This window comes from Chlorocebus sabaeus, chromosome 12, assembly GCF_047675955.1.
Source record: "Chlorocebus sabaeus isolate Y175 chromosome 12, mChlSab1.0.hap1, whole genome shotgun sequence".
NCBI lineage: Eukaryota > Metazoa > Chordata > Mammalia > Primates > Cercopithecidae > Chlorocebus > Chlorocebus sabaeus.
This window is the reverse complement of record NC_132915.1, coordinates 82,687,647-82,709,442: the sequence shown is the minus strand read 5'-3', so window position 1 is coordinate 82,709,442 and position 21,796 is coordinate 82,687,647. Positions and strand designations below refer to the sequence as shown.

The following is a 21,796-nucleotide window of genomic DNA, read 5'->3' as shown; positions in this document are numbered from 1 at the left end:
ATTGTCAGCCGCTGGAGACACCTACCGATTCGTTTATTAAAAACCGGTGCCTGTTTTCTATTTCTTATGTCTTTCCCGGCTGCCTAGACTAAGGCGTCACTGTGCTCCCAATGAAATCAATTACTTGCCTCCGGCACTGTGTCCACCTTTTAAAGAGCGCGTTTGTTAAGCTTTTTTTTTTTTTTTAAATTAATAGTATATGGTTGCTTGAATAAGACTTTATTTTCCCATCGGATTATATGTTCCTTGAGAGTAGGAATAGGATCTTGCTCATCTTGGATCTCCCCAGGATTTAGTACGAAAGCACGAAGTTTGGAAACCAGCAGCCCAAATAATTCTTACTAGCTTTATGACCCTGGGTACGGTCCCCTCATCTATAAAATGTTGATAAATAAAGGAACTAATTTCGAGCATCTTACACAGTGTATGGTGCAGAGCAGGTACACTACTCCTTTTCCTTTTTTAGCTTTCAGTGTACACAGTAGTTGCTGGGTATGTGTTTTAGACGAATGCAGAGACACCATAGGTGAATGATTTTTTTTTCCTAACACCATGATTGTATTGACTCTATCAATTGGTTGATATATTTGGTAAATACAACCTAATGATGTTTATTAAAGACAGTAATGCTAAATGGTATGAACATCTGCAAGAATAAACAATGCCGTATTTAATTAAATGCTTGAGACACTAGCAGAGTTTACATGTGGGATTTCAGTCCGTGTACATTTCAAATGTATCTTTGTGAAGAGGTTAAGAAACAGCAAATATTTCATTGTAAGGAGAGAGGCTAACTGTTCCTTTTAGTTTGTGATTAAAATATGGTGCATTGTATATGTGTGTACACATATTTTACAGGTGATTGTGAAGTGCTGACCAGTTGCCACTGGACGTAATTGAAACAAAATAGGAAAATGGCAGCAAACTCTTCAGGACAAGGTAATGACAGCGGGAATTTCTTTACTAGGAACATTTCCCCCGTATAGTAAATGTATTTGAATAAGAGAAAATTTAGCATAGGGCAGCTACTGTAGCCAGAATTTAAAAAATGAATAGCAGGACAGGAGCAGTGGCTCACTCCTGTAAGCCCAGTACTTTGGGAGGCTGAGGCGGGTGGACTGCTTGAGGTCAGGAGTTCGAGATCAGCCTGGCCAACATGGTGAAGCCCTGTCTCGACTAAAATACAAAAATTAGTTGGGTGTGGTGGCAGGCACCTGTAATCCCAGATACTAGGGAGGAGAATTTCTTGAACCCAGGAGGTGGAGCTTGCAGTGAGCCGAGATCGCGCCACTGCACTCCAGACTGGGCGACAGAGTGAGACTCCATCTCAAAAAAAAAAAAAAAAAAAAAAAAGCAGAAAAAAACTACATTTGAAATACGCTCATGTGCTGAATAATGACAGACTGCTTATAGGATGGTGGTCCCATAAGATTATAACGGAGCTGAAAAATTTCGATCGCCTAGTGATATCTTGATAATCCTGACCGTGTGTAGGCCCAGGCCAATGTATGTGTTTGTGTCATTTTTAACAAAAAAGTTTAAAAAGTAAAAAACATTTTAAAAATAGAAAAAAGCTATAGAATAAGGATATAAAGGAAATGCTTTTTTTTTTTTTTTTTTTAACAGCTGTACAGTGTTTTGTGTTTCTTGTTGTTGTTGTTTTGTTTTGTTTTTGAGATGGAATTTCACTCTTGTTGCCCAGGCTGGAGTGCAGTGGCGCGATCTCGGCTCACTGCAAGCTCCGCCTCCCAAGTTCCCACCATTCTCCTGCCTTAGCCTCCAGAGTAGCTGGGACTACAGGCGCCCGCCACGCCCGGCTAATTTTATGTATTTTTAGTAGAGACGGGGTTTCACCGTGTTAGCCAGGATGGTCTCGATCTCTTGACCTCGTGATCCGCTCACCTCGGCCTCCCAAAGTGCTGGGATTACAGGCTTGAGCCACTGCACCCCGCCAGGCTTACTGCAACTTCTGCCTTCCGGGTTCAAGCCATCCTCCTGCCTCAGCCTCTCAAGTAACTGGGATTACAGGCACATGTCATCACGCTCGGCTAATTTTGTATTTTTAGTAGAGAGGGGGTTTCTCCATGTTGGTCAGGCTGGTCTCGAACTCCCGACCTCAGGTGATCCACCCACCTTGGCCTCCCAAAGTGCTGGGATTACAGGCTTGAGCCACCGTGCCCAGCCCAGGATTTTGTGTTTTAAGTTAAGTGTTATTACAAAAGTCAAAAAGTTAAAAAAATTTAAAGGTTTATAAAATAAAGTTACAGTAAGCTAAGGTTAATAATGTATTATTGGAGAAGGAAAAATTTAATAAATGTAGTGGAGCCTAAGTATACAGTAGTATACAGTAACGTCCTAGATTTTTACATTCACTCACCACTCACTCACTGACTCACCCAGAGTGACTTCAGTTCTGAAAGCTCATGCACGGTAAATGCCCTGTACAGGTATACTATTTTTTATCTTTTAAACTGTGTGCGTGTGTGTGTGTGTGTGTGTGTGTGTACGTGTATGTGCGTGTTTTAAGATCTCGATTGGCTTTATTTGTGATTCTAGAATCAGGCAACACTTCATTTCATAAAATAGAATAAGTGTACCCTAAGCCATATTTTTACTCTACCTTTTCTATGTTTAGATGCACAAATATTTAGCATTGTATTACAGTTGCCTACACTATTCAGTACAGTAACATGCTGTACACGTTTGTAGCCTTAGAGCAACAGACTGTACCATACAGCCTAGGTGTGTAGTAGGCTATACCATCTGGGTTTGTGTAAGTACACTGATGTTTGCACAACACAAAATCACCTAACAATGAGTTTCTCAGAATGTATCCCTGTTGTTAAGCAACATATGATGGTAGATCTGGCATTGGATCAGATATACAACATCCTTTATATTATTAATCCTACATTTTAATCTATATTAAGATTATTTACATTGAAATTGTATTCCCATTATCCACCGTATGGCCTCTTCTGACATCTATATTCGCTTGCTCTTTTACTTGAAATCAGAACCACTGTTAAAGAAGTTTTATTGTCATCATGCATTATCCGTGCCTTTATCTTCATTGCTGTAAAAACTTTTGTACACATTTCACCTGTGTTAAGATAGCTCCAAAACAAATCAAGTCAGACACATTTGCTGCTGTCAAGGAGTTTTTATTTTAAAATGCTTATAAAGGTAAAATTTACTCTCTATAAAGTATTGAATCTCACTTGGCAAGTAGTTAACTGCTTAACTGCTGGAAGGACGCCTCTATTTCCGTTCTGTATCAAGTCTGAAGTCCTGTTTGACTCTATGTATATTTGACCTATCTTCATATTTTTAAATTACTCATCTCTGTCCTGACTTTTTAAATCTTAGTTTTGTCTTAAACTTATGAACTCTTCAAAGTGTATACTTCTTTTTGTTAGGAGATCAAGACCATCCTGGCTAACACGGTGAAACCCCGTCTCTACTGAAAATACAAAAAATTAGCTGGGCGTGGTGGTGGGCGCCTGTAGTCCAAGCTACTCGGGAGGCTGAGGCAGGAGAATGGCATGAACCTGAGAGGCGAAGCTTGCAGTGAACCGAGATTGCGCCACTGCACTCCAGCCTGGGCAACAGAGCGAGACTCCGTCTAAAAGTGTATACTCCTTTGGTCCAGCTTCTTTCATTCACCATACCGTCTGTGAGATGCATCTATATTGTCATATTGTGCATGGATCAGTAGTTCGTTCCTTGTTATTGTGGAGTAGTATTCCATTGTATGACTGTATCACATTTTGTTTATTCATTCTTCTGTTTGTGAGCTTTGGGGTTTTCTCAGTTTTGGCTGTTGTGAATAAAGCTACTATGAGCATTTAAAGTCTCTTTTGCAGATACTTTTTTTTTTTTAGATGGAGTTTTGCTCTTGTTGCCCAAGCTGGAGTGCAATAGCACGATCTCGGCTCACTGCAACCTCCGCCTCCCGGGTTCAAGCAATTCTCCTGCCTCAGCCTCCCAAGTAGCTGGGATTACAGGTGCATGCCACTGTGCCTGGCTAATTTTTTGTAGAAACAGGGTTTCACCATGTTAGCCAGGCTGGTCTTGAACTCCTGACGTCAGGTGATCCGTCTGCCTCGGCCTCCCAAAATGCTGGGAATTACAGGTGTGAGCCACTGCACCTGGCCTCAGATACTTTTTTTTTTAAGAGACAGGGTCTTGTTATCTCACCCAGGCTGGAGCTCTGAGGTGGATGATAGCTCACTGCAGCCTCAAACTCCTGGGCTCAAGCAATCCTCCCGCCTCTACCTTTCAAAGTGCTGGGACTGCATGCATGCATCACCATGCCTGGCTAATTTTTTAATTTTTTTTATAGAGAGAGGGTCTTGCTTTGTTCCCTGGGCTGTTCTTGAACTCCTGGCCTCAAGAAATCCTCCCACCTTGGCCTCCCATAATGTTGGGATTACAGGCATGAGCCACCATGCTGGGCCACTTGTACTATTTTATTATTTTAGTACACGGGCTGCGTAAGTGAGTTCTCGTACTGTTTTATATTCTTTCTACCAATATGTGAATGTTCTGGTTGATTCACATTTACTTTTGTCAGTCTTTAATTTTAGCCATTCTAGAACATATGAAGTGACATCTCATTGTAGTATTAAAATGCATTTCCTTGATGACAAATGCGGAGCACTTTCTTTGTACTTACTGGCCATTGTGAATCTTCCTTTACGAAGTGTTTGTTCACATCTTTTACTTATTTTCTAAAAATCAGCTTATTTCTTTTCTTAGCAAGTTGTTTTGTTTTCATTTTTCAGTCTAGATACAAGTCCTTTGTCGGATATGTTTTGCATATATTTCCTCCCAGTCTCACTTGCCTTTTCATTTTCTTAATGAGCTCTGGGGTTGTCTTATGGTGTTGTTCTTATCCTATATGTAATGTGTTATTTTTCTCTGGCTGCTTTTAGGATTTTCTCTTTGTATTTCAGTAGTCTGACTATGGTATGCCTAGAGGTGGTTTTCTTGTTTGGGGTTTGTTGAGCATTTTGGATCTGTAGGTTGATGTCTTTCACTAAATGTGGGATGTTTCCATCCATTATTCAAGTACTCCAAGGCTCTGCTTATTTTTCCTCAATATTTTTTTCTCTGTTTTTCCGATTGGATAATTTCTAATGCTCTAACTTTAATAACTGTTCTGCCATCTCCAATCTGCTGTTAATTGAACATTTTGTTTCAATTTACTTTTTAGTTCTAGAATTTCCATTTATTTTCCATAGTTCATATTTCTTTGCTGAAATACCCCTTTTATTTATTGTGTCTTTTTCACTTGAGTCCTTGAACATATTTATAATGGCTGATTTTAAATCCTTGACTGATAATTATATCATTGGGGTTATCTTGGAGTTGGTTTCTATTGACAGCGTTTTGGTGCATATGTGTCATGTTTTCCTTTTTCTTCCTATAACTCGTGATTTGTTATTGGGTACTGGACATTGTGGAAACTCTGGATTCTGTTATATTCTTCTGAAATGTGAATTTTGTTCTAGCAGACAGCTTGACTCAACTCAGACTCGACTCCAAAATCTTGTCTCTCCTGTGTTGGGCAGTAGCTGAAATCTTGCAGTGTTTTTCAGCTTCCACTATCTGCTTTATTGATGGACTGCCTGGGATCTCCCCTGGATATGTGTAGTTCAGCAGTGAGAGAAAACTTTGAGTGGATTTTATATGCATGAATTGGGCTTTATTCCTTCTGCCTTTCCCTCAAGCCTTGCCCCTAATTTTTTGGCTATTCTGTCAGCCCTGAACTTGAGTTCTCCTCTGACACCTCAAGCTAGTAAGGTGAGGCTAACCAAGCTGTTAGTGGATTGGGGAGTGCTTCAGGCAAAAGGCCACAAGTTCCCAAATCTCACCAGTTGCAGTTTCTGCCTGATATTGGTCAGACTCCAGTGCCTTTAAATAGTGAATTTTTAATATTTTAGTATTATATTTGTGGCAGGATTAGACCAACGAGACTAGTCTGCCAGTACTGGAAGTTGAAAGCTTGCTGATTCTGTTGTAGTTTATTAATTATATTTAGGATAAACTAAAGGTTACATGAGTTTCGCTGAATTATAGTATTGTAAAAATCAGGTTGTGGTGACAGCTTACCAGCTGTAACCAGCTAATACCATTCTGTTCTCCTCTCACATAGCCATGTGTGATTTGTGTGCTCTGTGGACTAATCATAGGTCCACATTCCCTTGTGGTTGTTGACCTCTTTATTTTTCCATTAAATTATAAGGGCCCATATTAAAAATAACTTAATTTGAGCTCAAATGAAAACTAAGAGAAGTCTATTTTGGAAAGATAATACGCTGCTAAAAACCACACAATGCACTCCAAATGAACATAGATTTTAAATTATCCCACTATTAGCACAAATCATTGAGATTTACAATATGCTGGTTACTTTTTTTGTAGTTGTAGTAAAAATGCAATCATTTTTAGTATTACCTTTGACTGATCTATAGTCAGGTCCACTATGAAACATCCCCTAATCTAAATAGAAATGAATTTAGCCTTTTGGCTTCCGTTGCTCCTTTGTCAGGGATTTTTGCTGGTGTCATGGAACTGCTGCTACTAGGAACCAGCAGAGGGAGTCCACATCGTGTTCTAGAGACTCCCAGACTCCAGTGACATTTTTAAATTCTTATTTATTCAGATCTATTGTATTTTTTCTCTCTGTCTTTTTAATTTAACTTTTTTTAAGAGGCAGGGTCTTGCTTTGTTGCCTAGGCTGGAGTACAGTGGTGTGATTGTAGCTCCCTGCAGCCTCCAGCTCCTCAGCTCAGCATCCCAAGTAGCTGAGACTGTAGGCACATGCTACCACGCCTGGCTAATTTTTTTTCTTTTTTTTTTTTTCCTGTAGAAACAGGGTCTCGCTTTGTTGCCCCAGCTGGTCTTGAACTCCTGAACTCCTGTTCTCAAGCAGTTCTCCCACCTTGGCTTCCCAAAGCATTGGAATTGCAAGTGTGAGCCACCATGCCTGGCTGTATTTTACTTTCTGTAGTAAATAATTTCTGTACTGTTTGTATGTATAAGAATTACTTAATAGGGAGATTTATGCCAAGAGCCGTAATTACCTTAAAATGACAACTGAAAGAACCATGATTTTAAAAAAATCTTTATGTGTTATAATTTATTAATGTAAATAAATATATTTTACTTATTTTGTCTGGTGTAGAGAACAATTCCATTGTTTTGGGGACTAAGCCCTCTTTCAGATCTAGCAGTCTTTCATGCCGTCATAGTAATCAGGACTGCTAAATTTCATATGCTCTTGACAGTCACTGCCGTCCCATGTTCTTCATAGTGTCCAATGTAGTGTGGAACATTTGGTAGGCTTTCAATCATGAGAATTTTAGTATGCAGAGGCAGACTGTCAACCTGGAGTTTGGACAAGATACCAAAAGCAGCAGAGTCTTTCATTATTGGTAAATGTCAAGGTCCTGTGATGATGTGGTGGCATTGGATTGGTTCAGCCTGATTTCAGAGAGACCTGGTGAAATACTGAGTAAGGAACATGAATTCTTTTGTTTGATTTTTTCAATTTTACAGACACCTGAAAATGCTTATAGTAGTAACCATAAGATCTGCAGATCAGGTAGTAGGAACTATTGCTTTTGGGCCAGTCCAGGTGCTCTCAGCTGTGATTTCAGCATGCTGCATAGGCATGGAATTGCAAGGCTCCTGGGAAGTGTCTTGTTTGACGTCAGACCCAAGTACAAGTCTTCACCTAAACCATGGATGGTCCAGAAGGAAAACAAGTTTATTCTTCAGGTTTATACTAAAGTATGCCACCTCTTAATTAAGAGTTTGTCCCAGTGATGCATAAAAAGCATCTGAAAATTCTTGTATTTGTACCTTTTTAAAGATGAGAGTACGGATACAAAGACACAATTTGGAGTAGGTTTCAACAAAAATTTCTTTTTGTTGCATTTTAATTGCTACAGCAAAGAGAATAAATTAGATTTCTGATGCTAGGCCTGACCTGTAGGCTCCAGATTGAAATTGTAACTGGAAAGAATATTATGTAAAGTAATCTGAGACTGTATAGTTAGGAGAGAGTATGGGATCCCCACGTGCACTCAGAGTGGCCTGGGAGTCTGAAATGTGAATATAATTAGAAAGCTGCATGCTAACTAGTTGTGGCCTATCTAATGAGAAACTGTTCACTGATAGAGAATTGTTGATATGGGATGACAGGAATCTAGTGATGTTAACCTAATGACTAGGGAGAAAGAATGCTAGATAATAATAACAATAATAGTGTGTATTTATTACGCAACTACCATGTGGCAGGCAGTGTTCTAGGACTTTTACTTACATTTTTCTGTATTTCCTGTAACCACCCTTTAAAGCTGTTACTGTTATCTCCATTGGTCCTGAGGCATGGTGAGGTAATTTTCCCAATATTCAATAGCAAGCGGTAGTGCTGAGATGAGATCCCAAGTTGATTCCAAAGTCCCAAGTTCCTTGTTCATTCTGTTTTCCCATACTGCCCTTCAGTAGGGGGAATTACAACATTCTGATGATAGCACTGATAGGAAACCACTGGGAGCTCGAGACAAGGGGCAAAAGACCTCTTCTTAATCTTTATTGGGATTAATCTAATCTTCTACGTTGGTTGTTAAGCAGAAAATCCTTTAAGTGAAAAGGGCCTGTGAGTTTATATGTGAGAAGAAAAGAAAAATGAGTGGGGAAGAAAGGTTGATTCAAGCAGAAGATACGTCATCATCTTACAAACCTCAATGGGTAGAAAAAGTGGCAGTAGTTTTAAGAGGAGTGAGTCCTTAGGTCTAGGTGAAAGAGAACACGAACACAGACAAATCACCTGAGCAGACATTAGGGCTTGATTCCTTTTCTTTGTTACGTATTTTTGGTAAACTCTGAAAGGTGGCTTATGATTTAGTAATTTTTTAATCTTGCAAGATACAGGAAACGTTCATCATTAACTAGATTTAGGACAGAGCAAGAAAATGGATTCTTTCCTAGAATCCATTTAGAGACCCTGTCTCTAAAAAAAAAATTAATAAAAAAAATTAGCTGGGCATGGGGCTGAGGTGGGAGGATCGCTTGAGTATGGGAGGTTGAGCCCTGTGAGCCCTGTGAGCCCTGATCATACCACTGCACTCTAGCCTGCACAACAGAGTGAGACCCTGTCTCAAAAATAAACAAATAAATAAAAGAAGAAATGCAGCCCTGGCAACACCTTGATTTTAGCCCAGTGAGACCTCTGACCTATAGATCTGTAAGACAATAGATTTGTGTCATTTTAAGCCACGAATTTTGGGTAATTTATTATAGCAACCATAGAAAACCAATGCATATTTAACTGCAAGAACCAAAAAAATCTAGGACTTCTCCATGACACCTTCTTCCTCATTCCTTCATATTCAATCCATCACTCTCCTCCTGATTTAACTTCCTAAATAGCTATTGGATCTGTTTGTATCTCTGCATTTCCATCCACTAATAACTTTTATTATCTCTAGCTCTTTGTACTGTGATAGTTTCCTATTTTCTCTTGTCTATTCTCGACATTGCAGTTAGAGTGATCTCTTTAAAGGGGGAAAGGTTATTTTGTTCCTCACCCTTAATTTTTTGCCTTAGATTTCAGTTCAAGCATCACCTCCTTTGAAAGCCTTCTCTGACACTGCTCCCCCAACTTTCATGCTAGGTTAAGTTTATTTAGCATTCATTCCTACAATAATGATTGTTATAAATGCTCATCAAATGGTTTCTTTATTTCAGACTACTCGTGTTAGATTTTAATGACACATTCATTCATGTGATTATTTGATTGATCTGTTTTCACCGGACAGTTTGAAAACCATGAGAGCTAGAATCATGTCAAGTTTTGCCTTATCATTGCATCCTTAGAACCTAACTTTGTGCCTGTGTGTGATAGTGTGAAAGACTGCTCGATCGGAAAGAGGGCTTAGTCCACAACACAATAAATATTTGTTGAATCAATAAAATAACTGAAAACATGTTAAACTAATAGTGCCACAGTGACATTCCTCTAATACTAAACATAGATGTCTCAGGTATGGTACTTTAATGTACTATACAGTTGTGAAGAGTCTATAGCTTGTAGGATAACCACTCGACAGGATTTAAGTAATCTTTTAAAAATTATTGTTATGAAAGTGTAGTAGATTGTCCGTAACTATATAATCAAAATAATTTTCACTTTTAGCTTGAGATTTTTTTTTACAATAAGAAGAATTTCAGTTAGTGTTCATTTAAGTGTGATAGAGCTGTTAAAGGAAAATGATTATCAGCTCTTAGATTTTAAATGCAATCTGATGTAATGCTAGTTACTTGAGAGTGTTTTTAGTGACAAAGAAATGTGCGGGAGGAAAAAAAAGAAATGTGTGGGAGTCAAAATGTTTCCATGAATGAATGAGAAAATGAGAACATACGTGATTGTGAATGGAGATAGTGTTATAGTTCCAAAAGTGGAAATGTTTTTTCAAACAAAAGCCAGGCAACAGAGCGAGACCCTGTCTCTTTAAAAAAAAAAAAGTTTGAAACAGATTTTTTAATTTGTTTTTTAAAAAGGTTAGTTATAAAGGGATATTAAATAATTCCAGCCAATTACTTAGAAACATAGCTTGGCTAAAAAAAAAAAAAAAAAAGAGGCCGGGCACGGTGGCTCACGCTTGTAATCCCAGGACTTTGGGAGGCCGAGGTGGGCGGATCACCTGAGGTCGGGAGTTCGAGACCGGCCTGACCAACATAGAGAAACACTGTCTCTACTAAAAATACAAAATTAGCCAGGCATGGTGGCTAATGTGTAATCATGGTGGCATGATTATGCGTGCCTGAAATCCCAGCTACTTGGGAGTCTGAGGCAGGAGAATCGCTTGAACCTGGGAGGCGGAGGTTGTGGTGAGCCGAGATCACGTCACTGCACTCCAGCCTGGGTGACGTGAGTGAAACTCCATCTCAAAAAAAAAAAAAGAAAAATAAATAAATAAATAGTTTCTGCTAGGTTTGGTGTAATCCTGGTACTTTGGGAGGCTGGGGTGGAAGGATCACTTGAGCCCATCAAGACCAGCCTGGGCAACACAGCAAGAACCCTGTTTCTATACTATTTTTGAAAATTAAAGTAATAGTTCTTACCATACATGAGATAATATATTAAACATCTTTGTGCTTCTGAGACTGAAAAGAGATGCATTGAATTATATCAGGAGACTATTATAGGTTAAAAAGAAACCCTCATGTAGTGAGTATAACATTGTTAAAAGTTATATGTTGATGCCCTAGTTAGAGTAAGTTTGAACCCTGAAATTAACAGAATCTTACCATAGAAAATTGCGGGCTGGGTGTGGTGGCTCATGCCTGCAATCCCACTACTTTGAGAGTCTGAGGCAGGAGGATTGCTTGAGGCCAGGAGTTTGAGATGAGCCTGGGCAACATAGTGAGACCCTGTCTCTACAAAAAATTGAAAAAAAAAAATTAGCCAGGTGTGCTAGTGCACACATATAGTCTTAGCTGCTTTGGAGGCTGAGGCAGGAGGATCGCTTGAGCCCAGGAATTTGAGGCTTCAGTGAGCTCTATTTTTAGTTTTTTGAGGAACCTCCAAACTGTTCTCCATGGTGGTTGTACTAATTTACATTCCCACTAACAGTTTACAAGGGTTCCCTTTTGTCCACATCCTTGCCAATGTTTGTTATTGCCTGACCTTTGGATAAAAGCCATTTTGACTGAGGTGAGATGATATCTCACTGTAGTTTTGATTTGCATTTCTCTGATGATCAATGGTGTTGAGCACCTTTTCATATTGCACTATTTCTTGAACAAGTCTCTATCTCACTGCCTGTCTCCGATCCTGGATTAACTTTTCCCTGCGGCAGGTCTCTTCTACCCTGTAATCTATTCTCTGTTACCACCAGAGGGTGTTCGAAACCGTGCCAAGATTGATCTCTGCCTCGTCCTTTTCTAAATACTCTCAGTAGCTCCTCATTGCCTATTTGATGAAACTAAGAATCTACATGTAATACAAGGTCCCTAAATATCTGACTGCTTCTTAACCTTCCCAGCTGCTTCTTTCACTGCTTTTTCCACACATAATTTGTGCTAGAGTCACTTGTATTTATTTGCCAATTCCCAAGCATTCTGTTCCATTTCATTCTTTAATGTCTGAAGAGATTTGGGGCATGGAGAAAATACTCATGACTGCTCATAATTTAATACTGAGTTTAATAAACCTACTTATCTAATACACCAAAGTTCTAAAATAAAAATTTTTAAAACATTTAGGTGTGGTGGCTTACGTGTGTAATTCCAGCACCTTGGGAGGCCAAAGTGGGAGAATCACTTGAGCCCAGGAGTTTGAGACCAGCATGGGCAACACAGGGGGACCCCATTTGTACAGAAGCTTTTAAAAATTAGCCAGGTGTGGTGGCACATGCCTGTGGTCCCAACTACTTGGGAGGCTGAGGTGGGAGGATGCCTTGAGCCGGGGAGGTCAAGGCTGCAGTGAGCCTTGATTATGCCACCTGCACTCCAGCCTGGGCAACAGAACAAGACCTTGTTTCAAAAAACATTTTTTTAAAACATTTAGACATTGTTTACAAGCTTAGTTAAATTATGTTTAATAACAGCTTAAATTACAATTATAATTAATTATAGTGTCTATTAAACTTCACTTTATATAGTGGTCAAAAATTTACCTAAAATTAAATGTATTTTAAAATACTAACCTGTTGGTTTAATTTATACATTCTATACTTTTTTTTTCTTTTCTTTTCTTTCTTTCTTTTTTTTTTTTTTTGAGACAGGGTCTCGCTCTGTTGCCCAGGGTGGAACGCAATGGCACAAGCATGGCTCATTGCAGCTTTGACCTCCCAGGTTCAAGCCATCGTCCTGCCTAAGCCTCCTGAGTAACTGAGACCACAAGTGTGCACTACCACATCCAGCTGATTTTTCTTATTTTTAGTAGAAACGAGGTCTCACTATGTTGCCCAGGCTGGTCTTGAATTCCTGGGCTCAAGTGAACCTCCTGCCTTGGCTTCCCAAAGTGCTAGTATTACAGGCATGAACCACTGCACTCGGCTGATATACTTGCATTTTTATATTTCCCTAGAGTTATAATACTCTTCCAGATTTCTATTTCTATATTTTTCCAGAATTATAGTAATTTTTCTATACCTTTGTAGGTTACAGTGATCTTACCACTACCAAAACAAAGCAAAATTTCAAATTACTGAGAGTTCAGAGTTGTTAATGGATTTGATTCTTAATTAAAACACAAGGTTTGGTTATGCCTAACGCTTATCCAAAGGCTGTGCTGATGGGAACCTAAAGTTGTGTTGGTGTGCATTAGTTCCCCTCTATAATTGAATGTTACCTGCTCGGGGGATTTTTTTTTAAGTTCATGCCTTTCTCATAGACTGTTAGTTTCTTGCAGCCTAGATTATTCCAGGAATTGAAATATTCTTTATTTTGTGTGTGATCAGCGTTTCACAGCTCAGTGTTCTGTTGTCATTATAACTTGCCCTTTTCTGGCAGCAGTAGTGCCAGGAATTATAGATGTCTCCTCTCCTGAGCGATCAGGGATGAGTTACGTACTATGAGCTCTCTAGGATATTGGACTAATTCACCCTTTTAGAACTCACAATGTCTACTCGGGCATTGTGTGTGATTATAGGCACTCATCAGCCACTGCGTCTCCTTTAAAAATACATCCTACTGTGTGTGTTCGGGCCTGTGCTGATCTGAATTTCTTGTTGTTGGTACATGACCTGCTTTTTTTGGAACTGTTTGGCTTAGTCACACATAATTCCTTGTATCCACCCTACCCTCCTTGTACTGAAACAAAAAAGTACACGGCTATACTTCATAAATAGACATATACTTAACAGGAGAAACAAAACACCTAAGTGTTAACACCAACCTAGTTATTAATATAATAAGACACTGGATACCCTATTATTTTCACCCTTCTTTGCTAAGATACTATCATGTATCTTAGCTTTCCCTTTTGCATCTCATTATGAATTCATGGCTTATCACAGACTTAATTTATTCCATGTAGCTGTAATTATTATTCTCTTTTTAATGTTCAAATTGTGACAGCCTGGCTAACCTCAAATTGACTTTTTTGTCCTTTTATCACTTACCTTGGACCTTTTTAAAAAATTATTCTCGGCCGGGCACAGTGGCTCACGCCTGTAATCCCAGCATTTGGGAGGCTGAGGTGGAAGGATTGCTTGAGACCAGGAGTTCAGGATCAGTCTGGGCAACACAGACTTTGTCTCTACAAAAAATAAAAAATTTAGCTAGGACCATGACTGGTGGTGCCTACATGTAGTCCTAGGTACTTGGGAGGCTGAGGTGGGAAGATGGGTTGAGCCCCAAAGTTTGAGGCTGCAATAAGCCATGATCCCACCACTGCACTCGAGCTCTGGGTGACAGAGCAAAACTTCATCTCTAAGAACAAAAAATAAATGGATATATAAAAATGTTAAAGTCTTCTTGCTTTCTGACAAGATAGTCCAATCCCATTTTGATATTTTTTTCTGCCCTAAGACATTGAACTAGTATTCTCCCAAAAACTCTGTGGGTTTTTTTTTTTTTTGGTTGTTGTTGTTGTTGTTTTGTTTTGTTTTTATAGAGACAGGGTCTCACTGTGTTGCCCAGGCTGGTCTCAAACTCCTGGCCTCAAATGATCCTCCCATTTCGGCCTCCCAAAGTGCTGGTATTACATGTGTGAGCCACTGTGCCTGACCTCTGGTTCCTCCTTAATGGAGAATAGTATTAGAGACCAAAATCTGTTCAACATGGAGTTGAGGATAAGGAGGGAGGCATTTTTACTGGCCGTTGTAGTGACAGAGCAGGAGACCATGTTTTTTTTAGGGCATATGTTAATAATGGCAGTCCAATTTAACATTACTAGATCTTTTTCTGTCTTACCATTTTTCTTTATTATAAGGTTGCATTGACCATGACCACTATCATATTGGCATATAACTTTCTGTATGAAGATCCCTCTACCAGGAATGCTTCCTCTCACCCCTTTTCACTAGTTGGCAAAGTTCTTGCCAAGTAAAATGAGAGGAGGAGGGAGTAGAATGAATTTCATTTAAAGCTCAACCTAGTTCAGAAATGTTAAACAAAACCAGAACAATTGAATATTCTTCTGATATCTTCCAGTATTTTTATTGAATTCGTTTTCTTCCACTAAAAAAACAAACAAACAAACAAACAAAAAACAATATCGAATCAAGCTATCCTGTCAGCTTGGTGTTATATTTGAAAATCATTTGTCAAATTATAGTTACATCATACTCTCAGCATTTATAAATTTTTCGTCTGGGGACAGTGGCTCATGCCTATAATCCCAGCACTTTGGGAGGCCCCGAGCAGAAGGATCACTTGAGGTTAGGAGTTCAAGACTAGCCTGGTCAACATAGTGAGACCCTGCATTTACGAAAAATAAAGAAATTAGCTGGGCATGGTGGCATGTTCCTCCTGTAGTCCTAGCTACTTGAGAGGCTGAGGTGGGAGGATTGCTTGAGCCCAGGAGGTCAAGGCTACAGTGAGCTGTGATGGTGCCACTGCACTCCAGCCTGGGTGAAGGAGCAAGACCCTCCCTCTAAAACTAACTAAATGGATAAATAATTTTTTAGTACTTCTAAAAATTACTCTTCAAATTTCATAGTATTAAATTTTAAAGTGTTTTTAAAATTCGCGGCCAGGTGCAATGGCTCATGCCTGTAATCCCAGCACTTTGGGAGGCCGAGGTGGGCAGATCACGAGGTCAAGAGATCAAGACCACCCTGGCCAACATGTTGAAACCCTGTCTGTACTAAAAATACAAAAATTAGCTGGGCGTGGTGGCACGTGCCTGTAGTCCCAGCTAATTGGGAGGCTGAGGCAGGAGAATCACTTGAACCTGGGAGGCAGAGGTTGCAGTGAGCCAAGATCATGCCACTGCACTCCAGCCTGGTGACAGAGCAAGACTCCATCTTGAGCACAACGCAGTTGTGCTCCTATTCATATGAACATTATCGATCAGATTATCTTTATATAGGCTTTTTAATGCTTTTTTTCATTGTTGACTGTACTTCATATAATTTTTATGTATGTATAATTACAGTGACCCCAAAATATTTTTGTGTGAACAAGTTAATCTTGAGGGAAATTGATACTGCTGTAAACAACAGATCAGGATTTTCCAATATGGCCATTTATTTTGCTCATGACAAAATTTAGACATTATCAGATTTTAAAAATTGCTTTTTAAGACTATGTGTGCTTTTCAAGAATTGTGTGTGTGTGTGTGTGTGTGTGTGTGTGTATGTGTATATATATATATATTTTTTTTTTGAGACAGTTTCACTCTGTTGCCCAGGCTGTAGTGCAGTGGCACAGTCCAGTCATGGCTAACTGCAGCCTTGAACTCCTAGGTTCAAGCAATCCTGCTGCCTCATCCTCCGAAGTAGTTGGGACTGTAGGCACAAACCATCATGCCCTGCTAAATTCAAAAAATAATTTTTTTTTTTTTATACAGACAAGGTCTCGCTGTGTTGCCCAGGCTGATCTTGAACTCCTGGCCTCAGGTGATCCTCCTGCCTCATCTTCCCAAAGCACAAATGTGAGCCACCTGGCCCTATTTTATATTTCCAGTATCTCTAAATCGCTAAAAAGATGGAACCACGTGATTATCTTCTAAGAATGTAGTAGCCTCCACTGAGAAAGAACAAGTCTTGTGCTATAGTTGACAATAAGCATGTGCAATTTGTATATACAAATGGGAGAGTACCAATTTCCCTTGGAAAACATTCTTCACTTTACAAAGAACTCACCTTTGGATTCCTCTAAATGACACATTCCAGTATACTTAAACATATCTTTCCATAATTATCTTACCTTAATTCGTATTACATAACTTTTAGGGAAATGTCTGTTGTATAAAATCAATAATACCTGTGTTTTACATCTTTCCATTTGATTATTATAAGAGCATGATTTGTTTGCTTATTTGGATAACAGGCTCACTATGAAGTAGTAAATAGAGCAATATAAGAGAACAACATAACTCTCCTTAGTGGACTGATTTTATTTTTATTTTTATTTTTCGAGACAGAGTTTCGCTTTGTTGCCCAGGCTGGAGTGCAGTGGCACGATCTCAGCTCACTGCAACCTCTACCTCCTAGTTCAAGCAATTCTTGTGTCTCAGCCTCCTGAGTAGCTGGGATTACAGGTGCCTGCTACCACGCCTGGCTGATTTTTTGTGTTTTAGCAGAGATGGGGTTTCATCATGTTGCCCAGGCTGGTCTCGAACTTGTGAGCTCAGGCAGTCTGCCCATCTCAGCCTCTCAAAGTGCTAGGATTACAGGCATGAGCCACCGTTCCTGGCCAGTGGGCTGCTTTTATAACCAGGTTAATATATAGTTGACTAACAGTCAAAGGACATTATAGGTATATATGTTTTTTGTTTTTTCTTTTAGAGACAGGGTCTCTCTTTTTTGCCTAGGTTGGAATGCAGTGATGCAAAAATAGCTCACTGCATAGCTCACCGCTCCTGGCCAGGAACTATATTAATGTTAGTTTAGAGCCCATAGTTACAGATTTTCACCTTTGATTTCCACGGAAACAGGGAGGTTACTATACCTACCTATGCTCTGATTGTCAGACATGCATGAAGTTTTTAAAAGCGAGGCCCTTCCTTTTTGACCAAGCCAATCAAGACATACAAGTATGTAATTTTTTAAAAAGTTGATGAATCATATAAAATTGTTTTTGTAGGTAGAAAATCATCAAATATAGGCAGTTTTAACTTAATGCATAAAAATTATAGTAGTTCTTATGTTTATATAATATCCTTTATTATATAAACGCGAGTTGAGACTTAATGGTTTATGATGGGCACTGTCATTAGAGAGAGGTCTCTGCATCTATAGAGGTTTTTAAATAATTGAAAGATACTTTATTATGCACTTATTTGTATAATACCTAATTTATAAGTCTTTTTGAAGATTGCCCTGATAAAATGGGAGAGAAATTGTCATTCAGTTGTTTGGGTAGTGGTTGAAGAAAAGATCTAAAGCTGTGGTTTGTGAACTCTACACCATGGCATTCTAGGACCCCATGGAGAAATCCCAGAGGCCTCATGGAAAATTGTTTTGAAAGCAAACACAAAACTACCTGTATTAGTTGGACACCATATGAAGTAGTTTGAGATAGTTTACAGTTTCAACAGTGCACTCTATTCTTTTCAATGACATCGTATCTTTGCGAAGTTAGGTTTTTAGCAATTGCTTTGATAACCAACAAGTACTGTGTGAAAATCAGTGTGGAACAGGGAATAAGGATTGGTGGTGTCTGAACTGATTCTAAGGTTTGAAAAGTGATACAATGCCCAGGCACACATCCATTAGTAAGTAACTGTGGTTATTTAAAAATGAAATTAAATATTTTTAATTTCACATGATATGCATTATTTTTTTAAACAACTACAAGATGTTAGGACACAAATACTTACTCGGTTGTTTGGACCTGACTATTTACTAAACAGAATGGTTATGTATTTGTTGGCCTGGGGTGTCATGCAAACATTACTGAGATACTAAGGCACACTGTGAATTAAGAAATTCTGGGAACCTCTGGTTTAAAGTAATTAGACTACCCAATCAGGATTCACATAGCTGAGCAAGTCATTGATACCAAGTGGAAAGGTACGTTCAACTGAAATTTCTCATGGATAAAGTTTTTAAAGTTGCCACACCATTCTACTTGTTTAGTATTATGTGACAAACATCTGTACAGTAATCCCCCCTTACCCAGGGGGAATATGTTCCAAAAACCCCAGTAGATGCTGAAATCACAGATGGTACTGAATTCTTTATATACTACATTTTTTCCTATACATACACACCTATGATAAAGTTTATAAATTAGACACAGTAAGAGATGAACAACAATAATAATAAAATTAGCAATTATAACAATATACTGCAATAAAGGTTTTGTGAATGTGGTCTTTCTCTCTCTCTCTCTCTCTCTCCCCCTCTCTGTCTCTCAGAATATCTTACTGTGCTACCCTGACCTGCTTTTGTGCTGTGGTTGACCACGGGTAGCTGAAACCGCAAATATGGGCTGACTACTATACGTTTTAAATTTAATTCTGATTACTACTAAAGAGAAAGAATCTTTTTTAAAATTTTGTTATTATTTTCTTAGAGACAGGGTCTTGCTCTGTTGCACAGGCCAGAGTGCAGTGGCACATCATAGCTCATTCCATTGAGCCCAAGTGATCCTCCTGCCTCAGCCTCCTGAGTCACCGGGACTACAGGCATGCAGCACCACACCTAATTTAAACAAATTTTTTTTTGAGATAGGGTCTTGCTATGTTGTCCAGGCTGATCTCGAACTCCTGTCCTCAAGTGAGCCTCCTGCCTTGACCTGCCAAAGTGCTGAGATTACAGGTGTGAACCACTGAACCTGGCCCCTTTTTAAATAAAAATAATAATGCAAATAAGAAATAATTTCCTAAAAGATGTCTCAGGTATTAAGACACCTAGAAATTCAGAAAATCAATGAAAAGAATACTGTAGCCTGGAATTCAAACATTATTGAAGTCTGAAGAACAATTCCCTTCTCTATGTCTGTTGCTGGAGGGAAAGAAGGCTATTATATGAGAGTCACTGTGGTATTCTAAAATATGAGAAAGAGGCAGACCGTTTTTCTGCTCCTCAAGATAGTTATCTGACCAGCTCTGTTAAAACTGGGAATCTAAGGATCTCTTAACTCCATTTTGGTTTGAAGAAAGATATTAACATTGAAATACATAGTTGCACACCAAATGGCAGTGGGGTCAGGGCTGGGGTACACTTTTATTTCTGCTCTCAATTTTCCATCCCTGCCAGATAGTTGTTATTTCTGGTTCTAGTTGTTATTTCTGATTCTCTATATCAGTGGACTTGTAATTATATATTGCTTTGCTAATTATGTTTCCTTAACATTATTTTGACAAAGTTTCAGTTATTATTTACATAAGGCACCTTTTACCATCACATTGCCATACACAGGCATAAATATCACAAATATTAAGATAGTTGAGGTTTTGAGAGCAGCAGACATTTGGGGAAAATTATGGAACCTTCATGTGTTGGAGCTGGAAAGAGCCTTTCAGGACTACTTTAATCATTTCTTTTTTGTTTTTTTGAGACAGAGTCTCGCTCTGTTACCCAAGCTGAAGTGCAGCAGTGTAATCTTGGCTCACTGAAACCTCCACCTCCCAGGTTCATGCCATTCTCCTGCCTCAGCCTCCCAAGTAGCTGGAATTACAGGCGCCACCACCACGCCCGGCTAATGTTTTATATTTTTAGTAGAGATGGGATTTCACAGTGTTAGCCAGGATGGCTTCGATCTCCTGACCTCGTGATCCGCCCGCCTTGGCCTCCTAAAGTGCTGGGATTACGGGTGTGAACCACCATACCTGGCCTACTTTAATCATTTCATTTAACATGAATTAATTTGCCTGTTTTGGGATACTTTGAGCAAACTGTCCTAAGCAAATAACAACTTTTTATGAAAGGATTTCCATAGGTAATGATGTTTTCTTAAGTCTGATATGAGACTGGAAGGAATTTTTCATTGATTGAAACTTTAGTATTTCCTACTTCTGTTCTGTCTCATTTCTTCTTACTGAATCCTAAATTGAGATAGAAGAATACCTTCTTACTGTCCTTTTAGAAATAACCAATTGTGTAAGTAATACATTCTTGGAATTTGGTTGTTGTGATACCAAGATATAATAAGAAACACATATTTGGTCATTGACCATGGTTCCTAACATAGAGCTCCTAAAACTCATAATATCCTGAGTAGTAGTGGTACTAGGAGAATGTTTCGTTCTGATATTTGTTTTTGTTTTATTTTAAGTGACAGGGTCTTGCTCTGTTGACCAGGCTGGAGTGTTAAAGGCATGATCATGGCTCACGGCAGCCTCTACTTCATGGGCTCAAGCAATCTTCCTGCCTCAGCCTCCCAAGTAGCTAGACTACAGGCACATGCCACCAAGCCTGGGTAATTTTTAAATTTTTTGTAGAGGCAAGGTCTTGCAGAACCATTCTGTTTAGTACATAGTCAGGTCCAAACAACCTAGTAAGTATTTATGTCCTAACATCTTGTTTTAAGTTGCCCAGGCTAGTCTTGAACTCCTGGCCTCAAGTGATCCTCCCACTTTGGCCTCCCAAAATGCCGGGATTACAGCCACCCTGCCTTGCGCTGATATTTGTCCTTTAACCCATTTCCTAACACAGAGCTCTGAAGATCTTTGTGATTTCCTGGGTGATGGGAGCATCTTTTGTTCTAATGCGATGACTCTTTATGGGCCCCGATGGAGGCTGGTTGCCACGGAAACCAACCCTATAATTTGAGGGTTGGAACTTTCAGACCCGCCTACTGACCTCTGGGGAAGGGAGAGGGACTGAGGTTGAGCTGATCACAAATGGCCAATGATTTAATCAATCATGCCTATGTAATGGAGCCTCCATAAAACCCCAAAAGGACAAGGTTCAGGTGAGCTTCTGGATAGCTGAACATGTGAATGTGCTTGAAAGATGGTGTGCCGGAGAGTATTGAGGCTCTGTGTCCCTTCCCATGTGCCTGGCCCAATGCATCTCTCCATCTGGCTATTCATCTCTAACCTTTGTAATACCCTTTATTAATAAACTAGTGAATGTAAGTAAAGTATTTCCCTGAGTTCTGTAAGCCACTGTAGCAAATTAACCAAATCCAAGGAGTGAGTCATGGGGGCCCCCAG

At 39.2% G+C, this 21,796-nt stretch overlaps 1 protein-coding gene across 4 annotated transcripts in view; it reads left to right on the top strand.

The window, feature by feature from the left end:
• Positions 1–21,796, top strand: part of INIP (INTS3 and NABP interacting protein) — a 35,772-nt gene that overhangs the window by 454 nt on the left and 13,522 nt on the right. For 3 of the 4 annotated variants that reach the window (XM_007968395.3, XM_037983673.2, XM_007968394.3), the window contains exon 2: positions 859–939. In XM_007968395.3, coding sequence (XP_007966586.1) covers positions 915–939 — 25 coding nt within the window. In that variant the 5' untranslated portion in view covers positions 859–914. Of the gene's footprint in view, positions 1–858; positions 940–16,537; positions 16,622–21,796 lie in introns of all 4 variants that reach the window. The other variant, XM_037983679.2, reaches the window with a different exon arrangement.